General features: G+C 33.8%; 1 protein-coding gene across 1 annotated transcript in view; it reads right to left on the minus strand.

Moving 5' to 3' along the window:
* Positions 1-12,625, minus strand: part of LOC136037809 (N-fatty-acyl-amino acid synthase/hydrolase PM20D1-like) — a 53,022-nt gene extending 40,397 nt beyond the window's left edge. Inside the window, exons 1-3 of the mRNA XM_065720642.1 lie at positions 12,607-12,625; positions 10,344-10,615; positions 6,535-6,764 (exon numbers count right to left, since the gene is read on the minus strand). Coding sequence (XP_065576714.1) covers positions 6,535-6,764; positions 10,344-10,614 — 501 coding nt within the window. The 5' untranslated portion in view covers position 10,615; positions 12,607-12,625. The remainder of the gene's footprint in view (positions 1-6,534; positions 6,765-10,343; positions 10,616-12,606) is intronic.
* Between the last annotated feature and the right edge of the window lie 2,763 nt (positions 12,626-15,388).

Below are 15,388 nucleotides of genomic sequence, written 5' to 3' on the forward strand. Positions count from 1 at the left end.
AGGTAATTTAGATGTGAAAACATTGATAATAAACAGTCAATCTGGACTTATCCCTGTTAAAGTTAGGGACGGGGTCACTATTTATGATAGGAAAAGAGTTAAAGAGAGATGGGCAGAATATACTACTTTTTTTTTAACTCTTTCCTGCTAGACCCTGACAGCAAGCCTCTTTATTTTTCGGCTATTAATAGCTGATTTTATTTCCACAGAGCAGTGGAAATATCGATTTCTCTCCGGCCCACGGTCCATAATAGCAAAAAATTAAAAATACGTGCTTCTATATATATATATATATATATATATATATATATATATATATATATATATATATATATATATATATATATATATATATATATATATATATATATATATATATAATATATAAAATGTAGTGTTTGTCCGTCTGTCCGTCTGTTACAAAGAGTTAATTCAAAGAGAAATTTTAGTATAAATCCTACAATGGCAGAGGAAACAGCCGAGGAAGCTGCACGAAGAGTTAATGCCAAAAGGCTTGTGGCTAATAGAGAAAGTAAGAAAAGAAAGCGTGCCGAGGAATCACAAGAACAACGTGAAAACAGGCTTGCGTCTCAAAGAGAAAATGACGACCGGGACACAGGGAATGTAAATGACGGCCGGGACACTCAAAGAGAAATTACAGACCGGGACACCGAGACACAAATGACGACCGGGACACAGGGAATATAAATGACGACCGGGACACAGGGGCATAACTACAACGGGGACGCCGGGGGGCACAGGGGGATATATAAATGACGACGGGGACACAGGGAATATTCGATTAGCAATCACGATCAAAAAAGCTCAAGGGCAATCATTAGAAAAATGCGGTATAGATTTGAATACGGATTGTTAGGGCCGTATTCTTGATAGGGCCGTCCGAGGGTGAGGTAGTTCTTATTCCTCGCATTCCCATGATTCCAACGGATCTGCCTTTTCAATTTAAAAGATTGCAATTCCCAATTCGATTAGCATTTGCAATCACCATCAACAAAGCTCAAGGGTAATCATTAGAAAAATGCGGTATAGATCTTAATACGGATTATTTTTCCCATGGACAATTATATGTTGCATGCTCAAGAGTCGGTAAACCAGAAAATCTATTTATATACACAGATAATGGAACAGCGAAGAATGTTGTATATCCACAACTGTCACAATTTTAGAAAATTTAGAGTTAGAAAATTTAAATAAAGAAGAGAAGAATAATAGACTACGTAAACAGGAGGATTTCTGGATCCATACTCTTGGTACAGCTTATCCTTTTGGGCTAAATGATCGTGTAGCAAAATATGGCGACATGTCTCATGTTGTTGTTAAATGTATTGATGGTTTTATGGAACATCCTTCTTTTACTTGTCCTACTAAACGTGAAAAACGATCGAGAGTACATAGGAAAAATAATAGAAAAAATGAATTAGATTTACATATGCTTTCTATAGATCTGTGCCAGCTACTTGAATTTAGGGGTATGATTTCTGTAATAAAATGTCTAAATAATTTATCCAAGAGGAATTTAATCAAACTTTTCTGGATTGTTAAGAATAATACAGCTCTTGAATATAATTTTAAAGTAATATGCGATACAATTTGTATTCTAACTAAAACGAAATTTATTTCAAAAAAGAAAAAGTTTGATAAGATTGGTAATAAGGACAACAGATTATATTTACCCATTAATTTTACTTGTATGTAGATTGAAGATATTAATTTACCGGAAATTTTAAATCAGCGGGATGTGAAACAGGCCCTTCCTAGTAATTTGAATTATAACGATAGTCCAGTTTTAATTTATAAATTTTCAAAAACTATTGGGCAAATGATCTTTTATTATAATTTAATACTTAAAAGATTAGATAGTGATATAAACTTGAAACCGGTTTGTAACTGTAAGCAACTTGGCCCATTTGTAAATCCCACTTACAAACATGTTATAACAGGGGACTTGTCAATAATAAAACAAGATGATTTTCAAATTATAATGAATAAAGGGGCTAATTTCCGTCTTTCTCATCATCTGAAACCATCGAGTGTTCTTGATAGCTTGGAAAATGATTTTGATTTATTTATTGATAAGTGGTGTAAGAAAGAGAATAAAAATAAAGAGAGTTTTCAAAGTTGGAAGAATTTAATTATTAGTAGAATACGAAATAAAATATATTCTAACTTAAAAAATAGTAACACTAAATCACTATTTTATAATGCTAAGATAAAACAAGCAATTGCTAATCTACAGAATGAATTTGTAATTGTGCCGGTGGATAAAGCTAATAATAATATTGCCATAATTTGTCAGAAGCTGTATTGTGATATCTTAAAAAGGGAGTTATGCACAACTGATGTGCACGAAAAGGTAAATTTAGAGGATGAGAATTTAATTAAAAAGACTGAAGAAATACTTTTTTAAAATTTTAATATTAAAACAAATGACAAGGATAAAAAGTTCCCTTTCCTATATTGGACTGTAAGATTTCATAAGAATCCCCCTAAACCACGGTTTATTGCTGGAGCAGCTAAATGTCCAACCCGCATTGCTGCTACTGACCTATCTTTAATTTTAAAGGAAATTATAAATAAACTTCAAACCTATTGTTCTGGTATTAAAAAATTTTCGAATTTTAATCCATATTGGAGTGTTAATAATTCACTGCAGGTGATAGATTCTTTAACAATGGTTTCAGCTAAAAGAATTGAGTCTTTCGATTTTGCGACAATGTATACTAATTTATCACTTAATGTAGTGTTAGATAATTTAAAAACAGTTATCAAGAAATCTTTCCTCTTATCTAGTAAGAGGTTCTTAAAAATAGACACTTACAATAAAAGAGCTATATGGACAAATTGCTTTAAGACTACAGTTAACTTGAGATGTTACAATTTGGATATGATTTTGATTTATCAGAATTTGTTTTATATAATACTTATATAAGATTTGGTGGTGATTTGTACAAGCAAATCGTGGGAATTCCCATGGAGGGGAATGCCAGCCCATTTATAGTTGACTTGTTTTTAAGTCAACCAGAATATAATTATATGATGGATAAGAATAGCCCAAATAATTTAAAACATGTTTTGTCAAATAATAAAAGATATTTAGATGATATTTTGGTCTTAAATTGTAAGGATTTCATTGATATTTCTAAGAATATATATCCATCAGAGTTTACTCTTGAACCTAGTCATGGCGCTGGTCTTGAAGATCATTTCTTAGATTTAAATATTAATATTTCTGATAATAATAAATTAAGTTTAAAATGTATAATAAAACGGATGATTTCGATTTTGAAGTGATTAGTTTCCCATTCCCTGAAAGTAATATACACTCAAATATCACATATTCGGCGTTTTTCACACAGTTACTTCGATATGCAAGGATTTGTAGTAATGATATTGATTTTAAAAATAGATGTAAAATCTTAAGCCAAAAATTGATATTAAGAGGTTTTTCTGCAAATAAATTAACTTGGCAATTAAAAAAAAAATTAAGTTTTATTTTAGTTCATTCAGTTTTTTTTTTTGTGCAAAGAGTTATTATTTGTGATTTGGTAAAGTTTATCACATTTAGTTTAACTATTGCTGCTAAACAGAGGATTATATTAACAGGATACGCTTGTTTTGGTGTTACTTGGTTGTTCTACATTTGCTGGTTTGTTTTTTGTTTTTATTTCATTGGCATATATTTTGGGGGTGATACGTGACACGGAGATACCATGGGGATACCATTCTGTGGTAGGCACAACACTTGACTGGGTAGAGAATTAAAAGTGCCGAAACCCTATAGGCAAGTGTATTCTCCTGATGAGCCCTTGTGTTGGGTTGTTGCCTCTGAATTATCTGTCTTTATTGTTTTTATTATTTGGTAAATGACGACTTATACTTATTGACGACATGACTGCCTGTCCACGGATTTTTCTTTATGGTTGATTGTGTATGGCTATGCTATTTGACCTATGTGATTAAATGGATGAGTAGGGTTAAGGCCTCATTCAAGTGCTGGTCTATATTAATCACTAACTTAGGAAAACAGTCTTCCTTTTCTCCTTCTGTCTCCTTTTTTTTTTTTTTAAATGTGTTTGTGCTGTTGCATTGGTGATTTCTCTTTTCGTTATATATATATATATATATATATATATATATATATATATATATATATATATATATATATATATATATATATATATATAGCCTATATATATATATATATATATATATAGCCTATATATATATATATATATATATATATATATATATATATATATATATATATATATATACTAGCTGTTGGGGTGGCGCTTCGCGCCACCCCAACACCTAGTTGGTGGGGCGCTTCGCGCCCCCCCAAGCCCCCCCGCGCGCGTAAGTCGTTACGCGCCATATTAGTTACGCGCCATTGTAGTTGTGTCCCTGTGTCCCACCTGTGAATATAGATAGATTTATATATGTGTTTCAAACTACGTAAAAATTGCGAATATACAACATTCTTGGCTTTCCCATTGTCTGTCCATATACAAAGCCGTATGTACTAATAATGACGTCATATGCAAACGCTCTTTTTACGAACAAACAAACATGCATACACACAACTCGTTTTTATATAGATAGATAGATAGATAGATACAATACAAATTAACTACTGCATTTCTTATTCATTTCTTTGTTAGTGGCTGGATTCATCAATTTAATATTAAAGTGATAGCCGTCGGCTCCATCCCAAAAAATGATAGGATATTGTAGGGCATCGTAGCATCGATGAGTTTCAGCAATTCTTAACAACTGAGCGTTTCGCTTATGTAGAATAATATCTCGAGGTAAAAACTGATCACCGACCATAACGATTGCCACTTCGTCGATAGTCGGAGCATTGTATCTACGCACATGTTGGCCAGGAGGCGTTTTGTCAGCGGAAATAACAATTTTATGCGTATCAGTAGGCATCAAATCGATGGCTGTTTTGAACAGACGCACTAAATTATTATTTTCGTGGAAAAGATGTTGCAATTGGGAAACGATTGTCCTTTCAACGTTGGGAGAAATTTCGCAACGTGCATTCAATTCAGAATTTCTATCACTGATGAAGTACAATTGTAAAAATGTATGATTCTCGCCTGAGAATGGTAGAAGGGACCCGATTTTATGATAAATTTGCCCTTTTACTTTGAAAGTAGACATAAATTGATCTGGATTTTCGATTTGGGCTCCAAACGACGTCATTTGGAAACATGAGTTGTATTGTCTGATTTTTGACAAAAAACGCTTAGATTCTGACGTAGTTCCAGTAAGGAAAGTCTTCAATGGCTCTGGTGGTGCAGCCAATAGAGGAAGTTTAACTTTTCCTGAGGCGCAACACATTCCCATTGTTTCACCATTGAATTTCAAGGCCTTGCAATAGGGACAAATTTTAGACATTGTCCCGATTTGAACACATCTACTCAAGCTATAATCATCGACTGGTTTGTACCTGAATGCCAGGCGATAACTTTCAGATTGCTCTGATTCCTCGGCACGCTTTCTTTTCTTACTTTCTCTATCAGCAGCAAGCCTGATTTCTTGCTGTTCTTGTAATTCCTCGGCACGCTTTCTTTTCTTACTTTCTCTATCAGCAGCAAGCCTGATTTCTTGCTGTTCTTGTGATTCCTCGGCACGCTTTCTTTTCTTACTTTCTCTATCAGCAGCAAGCCTGATTTCTTGCTGTTCTTGTAATTCCTCGGCACGCCTTCTTTTTTCACATTCTCTTTTAGCAGCAAGTCTGCTTCTGCGTTGCTCTGGTAGTTCCTCGGCATGCTTTCTGTTCTTTCTTTCTCTATCAGCCTCAAGCCTGTTTCCCTGCTGGTCTTTTGATTCCTCGGCACGCCTTCTTTTTTCACTTTCTCTTTTAGCAGCAAGTCTGCTTCTGCGTTGCTCTGGTAGTTCCTCGGCATGCTTTTTGTTCTTTCTTTCTCTATCAGCCTCAAGCCTGTTTCCCTGCTGGTCTTTTGATTCCTCGGCACGCCTTCTTTTTTCACTTTCTCTTTTAGCAGCAAGTCTGCTTTCGCGTTGCTCTGGTAGTTCCTCGGCACGCTTTCTTTTCTGACTTTCTCTATCAGCAGCAAGTTTTTTGGCATAGACTCTTTGAGCATCTTCATCAGTCATTGTAAACTTAACATTAATAGATTTCTACGCGAACATATGTCTTATATAACTTGAATGACGTCACCTTCAAAGCAAAAATGACGGCAACTAATTTCATGACGTCAGCCGAAACATGACGTCACCTGATCCACAGATCCATAGACAGACAGACAACTTATTTTTATATATATATAGATATATATATATATATATAATTAATTATTTTAATTTATTAACTGAGCCTTCTACTTTATTTAGATAAAAATAAAAATTTCAAAAATTTCAAAATGGTTATAACCGTTAGATTATTTATTTGAAATTTTGCGCCCCTAAAATTTATGCACCTGGGGCAAGTGCCTCTTCTGTACCCTCCCCCCCCCAAAAAAAAGCCGCATCTGAGCTTACCATAACTGAATGCTTATCATCAGTGGCTCCTCTGCCATATATAACACCATCCTTGATTACTCCATCGAACGGATTAACAGACCATGATCCATTAGCAGGAACAACGTCTAAATGAGCAGCTAGCAGATACGGTTTCAGCTCGGTATTGCTCCCACTGATTTTATACAAAAGACTGTATGTGTTAATAAACTCTCTGCTTATGTTTGGTGATGAATGGACGAGCGGAAAACCTACAATGGAAATAGTTCCAACGTTCTTAAACGGGCTTCACACTACCTACGTTGTTTTCTATACTAAGTGATTAAGTTTCATTACGCTAAGTATACACTTTAACACTTAATCTCTCCTTTTATACTAAGCTAAAGTAAAGGTCACTATACCATCAGGACCATCGTCTATAATCATCACAATTATCAAAATCAAACTATTTAAAATTTAACAACGTGGAATGAAGATGAAGTATATGTTGTGATAGGGTGGTTTATGACGAAAAAACAGTGTGAACAGCTTTCTAGAATTTATTTTTTGAATTTTTCCAAACTTATTCTCTGCTCATCCAGGAATTACATCTGGTTACTGCTAGGTTGACTCTTTCCGTAGCGTAACGTAAGCTTTGGCAACGTTAAACTTTATATAGAGTCAAACAGACCCCTCCTCAATGCCCCACTCTTTTCGCTAAAGTTTTTTATTGTTTTAAAAAGTATAGCTGTGAGTATACTGCAACTAGTATACTGCTACTAAAATAGTATACTACGATAACAAATAACTAATAGTATTACTATAATAACTAACAGTGTAACTTTCAGATTTTTTTTTTTTTGGGGGGGGGGGTACAAAAACTTTAAAAACGCAAGAAATTTGTTTATATACATTTTTATTACGGTCTTACGAGTCGGAAAAACATTTCGGGGGGAGGGGGTTCAAAACCTCTATCCCCCTGGATATAGCCTTGGAGTCCAAGTCTACTCGCCACGGCCTGTACTATGGACAAAATTTGCTCTGTAAGATTACAAAACGTAAAATCGTAGGTTATGTTATTGTGAAACGATCTATGCTATAGTGTGAAAGCGTCATTATTGAAAACAAAAAGCTTATGATATTTTGATGACACCCTGATCAGGGAAACGAAGACGCTTCTGGCGAGCAAGAGTGAAAAACCAATTTAATATTAGAAATGGGAGTGTGGGGGTTAAATAAGTCGCTAAAAAAACTTAAGTTCATAAAACTGTGGCAAACCTTCATGGTATTTCAGTCTCGGTCAATACAACAACTGGTAAAAATGAACTGCATTCTGTACCCCACCCCTTCCTTTGAGTAATTTGGCAAGTGATAACCATCAAAATAACCACAAAAGCTTATAAAATTGAGTTTGTTACTTTTATACAAGGGACTATCGTTTAACTTCCTTTCTAAAAGAGACCATGCATACATTTTTGACTGGTAGTTCTTGAGGATTTCCTAAAAATAAAAATCGATTAAAAGATCTAATCATAGATGGTAGAGATTTCCAAGGGCGTCAATCGGGAGGGGGAGCGGGAAAAGGGAGCAATTGCCCTCTAGAATTTCAGACCATCTGACATGAATCATCCGAAATTATCACGGCAAAAACTGCACCAAACAATAATTTTGAATAAATCCTTAATGATTTCTCTTGAAGCAAACGATTGACGCCGTACCTGAGTCCAAATATGACGCCATATCTCAAGGACATCAATTGGGAGGGGAAGAGTAGATGGAGAAATTGTCCTCTAGATTTTTAGACCATCTGATGGATATTATCTGAAATTTTGCACGATGAAAAACTGCACCAAACGATAGGTTTCGATAAATGCTTAATGATTTCTTCTGAAGAACTAGGTTGATCCCAGATCTGAGTGCAGTGCCAATACAACATAATGTGTAAAACTTGTTGCCAAATATATATTTTAAACCATTCCCCAAAATTTCTGAATCGTATTTTTCCAAAAAATTGCACAAAAACAAGTGTTATATGAAAAATCTAAGCAGTGGCGGTTCTAGGCCTGGATAGGAGGGGGGCAGTCCCTCAGTTTTTTAACATCTGACATTCAATTCGTTTCATTTCATATTTTTACACTCTCCCTATACTATACTTTGACCCTCACCACAGAATATGAGGCCTATAGCCACAATTGGGTTTAAGTGGCGGTGCTGATACAAAAAAATCTAATAAGTTTTAAACCGTCTGTGACATTATTCCTGATAATTTCAGATGATTAAATCTCTGAATGACAATTTGTAATTGATATTCCTAATTTCAATCACTAGAATTAATATTAATAATAATCGGTTAATGAGCCTGCGTCTGAAGAACCTATTGAACTACCTAAGACAATCAGTAATTCCTGCGCTAAAGCCTCGAACCAATGAATGGTTTTTGAATAATTTTCCTAAAATTAATATTAATTAATTAATACTGAATAATAACACCTGGTAAGTACAAGTTAAACATTTATGTTGATACTACAAAATTTGAAAATTACCTACAATTTCTGAATGATTCAAAGGTCTATTTCAAATATTCCTCAACACCTGGCGTATCGAATTTTGTCCCAATTCTTTAAGAACGACTCCTGAAACCCAAGGGTCGTTTAATAGAACAATAAGAAGCTTTTTAAAAGTATTAAAAAACTTTAGCGTAAAGAGCAAGGTCTTGAGGAGGAGGCAACCCCCTTTTTCATACGTAATAATTATTGTTTATTTTAATTTTTAATGTTGCCCCTTACTTTCAGTTGAAAAAACTTGTTTTTTTAATGGTATCAGCACCAAACCTTAGAGCGAGCACACATAGTTTTTAAATAGTGTTTATGTAGTGTTGTTTGTGTTGTAATAGTTTTGTAGGCAGTGTTTAATAGTGCTTTAGCAGCATCCATTCAGGAATTCAAATACTATATCTACGGTACTTCACTGGATTAACTTCTTGTTATTTTACGGCACACTTTAGGGGAAATCATTCAGAAACAATCAAGACAACTCTTCCGTCCGAACCAGAGTCATACAAGAACTTCCTAATCTGTATAATCAGAGGACCAAAATAATTCGCTCGAACATTTCTCCCCCTTTTTGTGAATTTTTAGGCAGAGAGAAGATGGGATCAAGGGCTGATGCAGAATGAATGTCTGGAGTCACATAGATTAAACTCAGGGTCCCTCATTGGAATTTATCATCCCTTGACTCATGTAATTAGTGCAACTTTTAACTTTTTGGGGAGGAGCAAGAACCCCTGAAACCTCCCTTATGTGGCACCTTGCTTGAAAGGGTAAAGTAATGCCAGTTAATAGAAATTAATATATTATTTAAGATGAATAATACAAACATAAGAAATGATAAGAAAATATTAAAATAATGTTAAAATAATTAAATAGATTCGAAGACCACACTGCCTTTCCATGACGAAAGTATAACAGTTCAAAACAGGATGAAGCCTTTTAATCGACAGTGAACAAATACAAAATTTTTAACTGGATATTTCGAACACATATATAATGTTCATCATCAGTAGTAAAACTGCTGATGAGCAGTAAAACAGTTTTACTGCTGATGATGAACATTGTATATGTGTTCGAAATATCGAGTTAAAAGTTTTACATCTGTTCACTGTCGATTAAAAGGCTTCATCCCTATTTTGGACTGTTATAAAATAATTAAAAACAATGTTAAAATAATTAAAAATAATAATTAAATAATAATTAAACTAAACGTTTAAATTAAATAAAAGCAATAATTAATAAATAATTAAAAATAAGATTAGAATAATTAAAATACTGATAATAATAAAAAAGTAAACATACTATCTTCAAGGAACTGGTGAAGTTTAATGAAATCCCCTCGATCTAGCTGGTCTGCATTGTATGATACAGTTCGAATTCGCAAAGACGCTGCAAGTCGTTCGGCATAAGCTCCAACTTCTGAATCTTTTGTCAGAAAATTATCGGATTTTCTTGGAAACTTTGAGAATTTCACAAGGTCTTGAATCGTCAATGCTCGGAGAATGGTAACAATAACGAGCCCCGTGAGAAGTATACCAAGAACTTTAAATATTGTGGAGAAGCCCATTGTCATTCTAAAAAAAGATATATCTATTTTATTATAGAGTAATAATATATATATATATATATATATATATATATATATATATATATATATATATATATATATATTTTTTCCTCGAAAACTACAGTAGAATTTTTTTTATAAAAATTGGTACACTAACATTTTCTGGCATGAAATAAAAACGATCTAGACAGGTCACGCTTTTGGGAAGAGCGCCAATAACCTTTTCATGGATCACCGGCTGACTGAAATTAGAGACCCCAGGGCACCAATACTCGAAATTGATGACGTTTATGTGGAAGAATTGAATCACCAGGATATTTTATCAGAAACCCATAAACACAACTGCTTGGAATAGATCGTGAACTTGCGTTTATATTTAACATTCCTTTGGTCATTATAGTCCATATTGCTGTTGTACTTCACATATTCTTGACTAGAATAAAAAAAAATCATGTTTAGCATAATGGCGTCTGGTTAAAACCAGTATGTTTCACCTCCTATTAGACCCCTCCTATTAGAATAGAATATTTAAACACAATTCTTACATATAAGCTTGACAGACATCTCAAATACCAAGTGTACTTCATTGGCACAATTTGTCTTTCAGAAATGGATACTTAGTTGCATAAGTCAGTAGATCAATAAGAAAGATCTCGTTTTGCAATTGAAATAAATATTCTAATTAGGAAAACAGAATCGGTAGGTCTGAATTTCTCCATAGCTATAGTTTTTGGCAATGTTAAAGACTCAACAGTTTTAAATGGATTGGGTGAATTTCCGTCTTCAACAAACATTAATTTAAAAAAACAAAGTTTTTCCGAGGGAAGTAAAGAGCGAAGTTGAAACTTAAAACGGACAAAATTATTAATTCAAAGACTATCTAATATATAAAGATAGGACTAGTACAAATAAACAAACTAATTATGTTTCCCTATGATTTTTAGCGCTTTACTGAAAACACAAAAGTCAAGTATAAAAAACAGGAATATTGATTTGCGAGTCAAAAGTGAATATGTAGCCTAACAATAAGCAAACTTATAAAGCTTTTCATTGTCTTTCATAGCGACATCAATAACTTCCAGTATACAATTAAAATTATCTTAAAAACATAAGCGTAAAATTAAATACTTTTTTAAATAACCACGAAGTAACTGAACTGCATACGGAAAAATTGGATTTTTTTTAATGAATTAGGTTGAGAATTAGAGTATTGCAGCCGTTCAACATCAAGCTGTTTGAGCCTTCCCCCGACGGTTATGTTTATTTATGCTTTTTGTAATTTAGTAGTTAATAAAGAGTTCATAAAATATAATTCATAAAATAAAATATGCAAAACATTGTGGCTAACACATTTTTAAGACTTTACCCACCCCTCTTAATGTGCAAATGTATAGCCCAAATTATATTTTTCTTTCATGTATTTTTTCTTACATCCCTTTGTTCCAACACATATACCCGTAAGTTGAATTGACGCTAACAAAAAACGAAAAACACATGGGAAATATAAAGTATGGGGCTATATATTTGCAAATTAGGAGGGGCGGGTAAAGTATATAGGAAGCGCAATTAAAAATATATTATCTACAATTTATTAAGTCAAAATTATTTTCTCAAAATGTTTCCCGTTCAGTAGCCTCATTTCTAGGCTTATTGTAAAACTATTATTGTAAAACTATGTGTTTTACAAAGAACATTAGTAAATCTATACATTTACAATCTATACATTATCACAATCTATACACAATCTATAAATCTATACATTACAATTCATATACAAGGCAAAACCTAAATACAAATCAATTGTGGGAGCCCTCCTCAATTTTTCCAGTCGAAGTTCTTAAAATCCGTTCTAAGGAAATACCAAAAGCGTGAAAAGAAATGATTGCCAGAAATGTGATGTTTTTCCTCGTTACAAACACCAATAAAGTTTTTTTTTCGTTACAAATTTTATATAAATTACTTTTTTTGATTATTCAAAGGCGCTAGTACATAATTTACCTGCAAATCCCGGCCTTCCCGTAACTGGGATCAAAGCAGTAATGTCCCGCACTGCCAAGCAGAGATCAATAAACCGTGCCAGCCAAGGGTTAACATCAAGAAGTAATGTATCCCTCCCCTCACTTCTGTAGTCATTTTACTATTCTGTAGAAAAAATCTTACCATCTATTTGTAGCTCAATAATTCAATCCAATTGTTTGCCACAAATAAATCTTACTGATAAATCCTAGACGTCAGTTTGTTTACTAATATAATATGTCTTTCAAAGATGCAAGATAAGGCATTAATTTGATTTAAGGAGGCTACAACTCCTTCTGAGTTGAGAAGGATTCGAAAAATAGCACACTTTTTATTTTGGCAGTCAAACAGTTCGTGGTAACGAACTGTAGTAAGGAGCGACCCGGCTCAATAGTAACCAAAACTCTAAAGAATTGAATTTTGATATCAATAGCTACATCAAAAGAATCGCATTTTAATGCTGATTTTAAATATATAAGTTTCATCAAGTTTAATCCTACCCATCAAAAGTTACGAGCCTGAGAAAATTTGCCTTATTTATGAAAATAGGGGGAAACACCCCCTAAAAGTCGTAGGATCTTAACGAAAATGACACCATCAGATTCAGCGTATCAGAGAACACTACTGTAGAAGTTTCAAGCTCCTATCTATAAAAATGTGGAATTTTGTATTTTTTGCCAGAAGACAAATCACGGGTGCGTGTTTATTTGTTTGTTTTTTTGTTGTTTTTTTTCCCAGGGGTCATCGTATCGACCAAGTGGTCCTAGAATGTCGCAAGAGGGCTAATTCTAACGGAAATGAAAAGTTCTAGTGCCCTTTTTAAGTGACCAAAAAATTTGGAGGGCATCTAGGCCCCCTCCCACGCTCATTTTTTTCCCAAAGTCAACGGATCAAAATTTTGAGATAGCCATTTTGTTCAGCATAGTCGAAAACCTTAATAACTATGTCTTTGGGGATGACTTACTCCCCCACAATCCCTGGGGGAGGGGCTGCAAGTTACAAACTTTGACCAGTGTTTACATATAGTAATGGTTATTGGGAAGTGTGCAGACGTTTTCAGGGGGATTTTATTTTATTTGGGGGTGGGGCTGAGGAGAGGGGGCTATGTTGGAGGATCTTTCCTTGGAGGAATCTGTCATGCGGGAAGAAAAATTCAATGAAAAGGGCGCAGGATTCTCTAGCATTACTATAAGAAAACAATGAAAAATAAACATGAAAACGTTTTTTCAAATGAAAGGAAGAAGTAGCATTGAAACTTAAAACGAACAGAGATTATTACGCATATGAGGGGTTCTAAAAATACTTTAGCATAAAGAGCGAGGTATTTAGGAGGAGATAAATACCTTGCTCTTTATGCTAAAGTATTTTTAGTAACTTCAACTATTTATTCTACGGCCTTTCTGATTCAGGGGTCATTCTTAAAGAATTGGGACAAAACTTACGATTTAGTGTAAAGAGCGAGGTATTAACGAGGGTACAAACCCCCTCGTATACATAATAAAAATATAAGGTTATGAAAGTTTGTTACGTAAGTTAATTCTTAAGTTACGCATATTTTTTACTAATAAAAACGTTCGTTAAAATTAAAAGTTCTAGTTGCCTTTTTAAGTAACCGAAAAATTACAGGGCAACTAGGCCTCCTTCCTCACCCCTTATTTCTCAAAATCATCTGATCAAAACTAAGAGAAAGCCATTTAGCCAAAAAAGGAATTAATATGCAAATTTCATTTTAATAATTTATGTGCGGAGAGCCAAAACCAAACATGCATTAATTCAAAAACGTTCAGAAATTAAATAAAAAAAAACTAATTTTTTTAGCTGAAAGTAAGGAGCGACATTAAAACTTAAAACGAACAGAAATTACTCCGTATATGAAATGGGTTGTCCCCTCCACAATCCCTCGCTCTTTACGCTAAAGTTTGACTTTTTGCCACAATTCTACTTTTTAAAACAATTAAAAGTTTTAGCGTAAAGAGCGAGGGATTGTGGAGGGGACAAACCATTTCATATACGGAGTAATTTCTGTTCGTTTTAAGTTTTAATGTTGCTCCTTACTTTCAGCTTAAAAAATTAGTTTTTTTTTATTTAATAATCAAGGAAAGCCCTCTCTCTGCTCTTTACGATAGCGGATAATGGATGCTTCTCATTGCATATTTTCATCTTCAACTTCAACTTTTTCTTTATTCAACTTAAAAAATACAAAAACAATATTACGCCCCAACAGAGAGCAGAGCTTGTAAGGCTGGGATAGTGCAAAAACATAGAAAAAAACATCAACATCTCATCATAATAATGATTCCAAAATTTAAAACGGCAAAAACAAACAAAATAGAAAAGAACTCATAAAAGAGAAGTAACAAGGATAAGTAAATAAATGAATATCGGGCAGGAAGGGCGTGGGAGGCCATCCCAAACACAGGGACAAAAAAACAAAACACACAAACAAGAAGATCAAATAATTTAATGTTCCATCATCAATGGTGAATAATCAAAATTTTAGCAAACAATCTTTAATACTTGCTTTTTTAAATTTAGCTGAGATTTTTGGGATCATCAGGTGTTCATTGCTTATTTTTTGTTTAAGGTTGAAGCAGCAACTGACTCTTAGCCACTTCCGGTCAAGGATGTCGACCGGATGTTCTTCTTCTGCTTTTTGCGGCCAGATTTAATATTTCTCATCTATGTGGTGAAATGAAGCACATGCAGGCCTGATAGACTCGGCTATTAGAGTCGACACATAGACTCGGCAAAAAAGAGTGGCTAT

Source organism: Artemia franciscana, chromosome 17 (genome assembly GCF_032884065.1).
Source record: "Artemia franciscana chromosome 17, ASM3288406v1, whole genome shotgun sequence".
Classification (NCBI taxonomy): Eukaryota; Metazoa; Arthropoda; class Branchiopoda; order Anostraca; family Artemiidae; genus Artemia; species Artemia franciscana.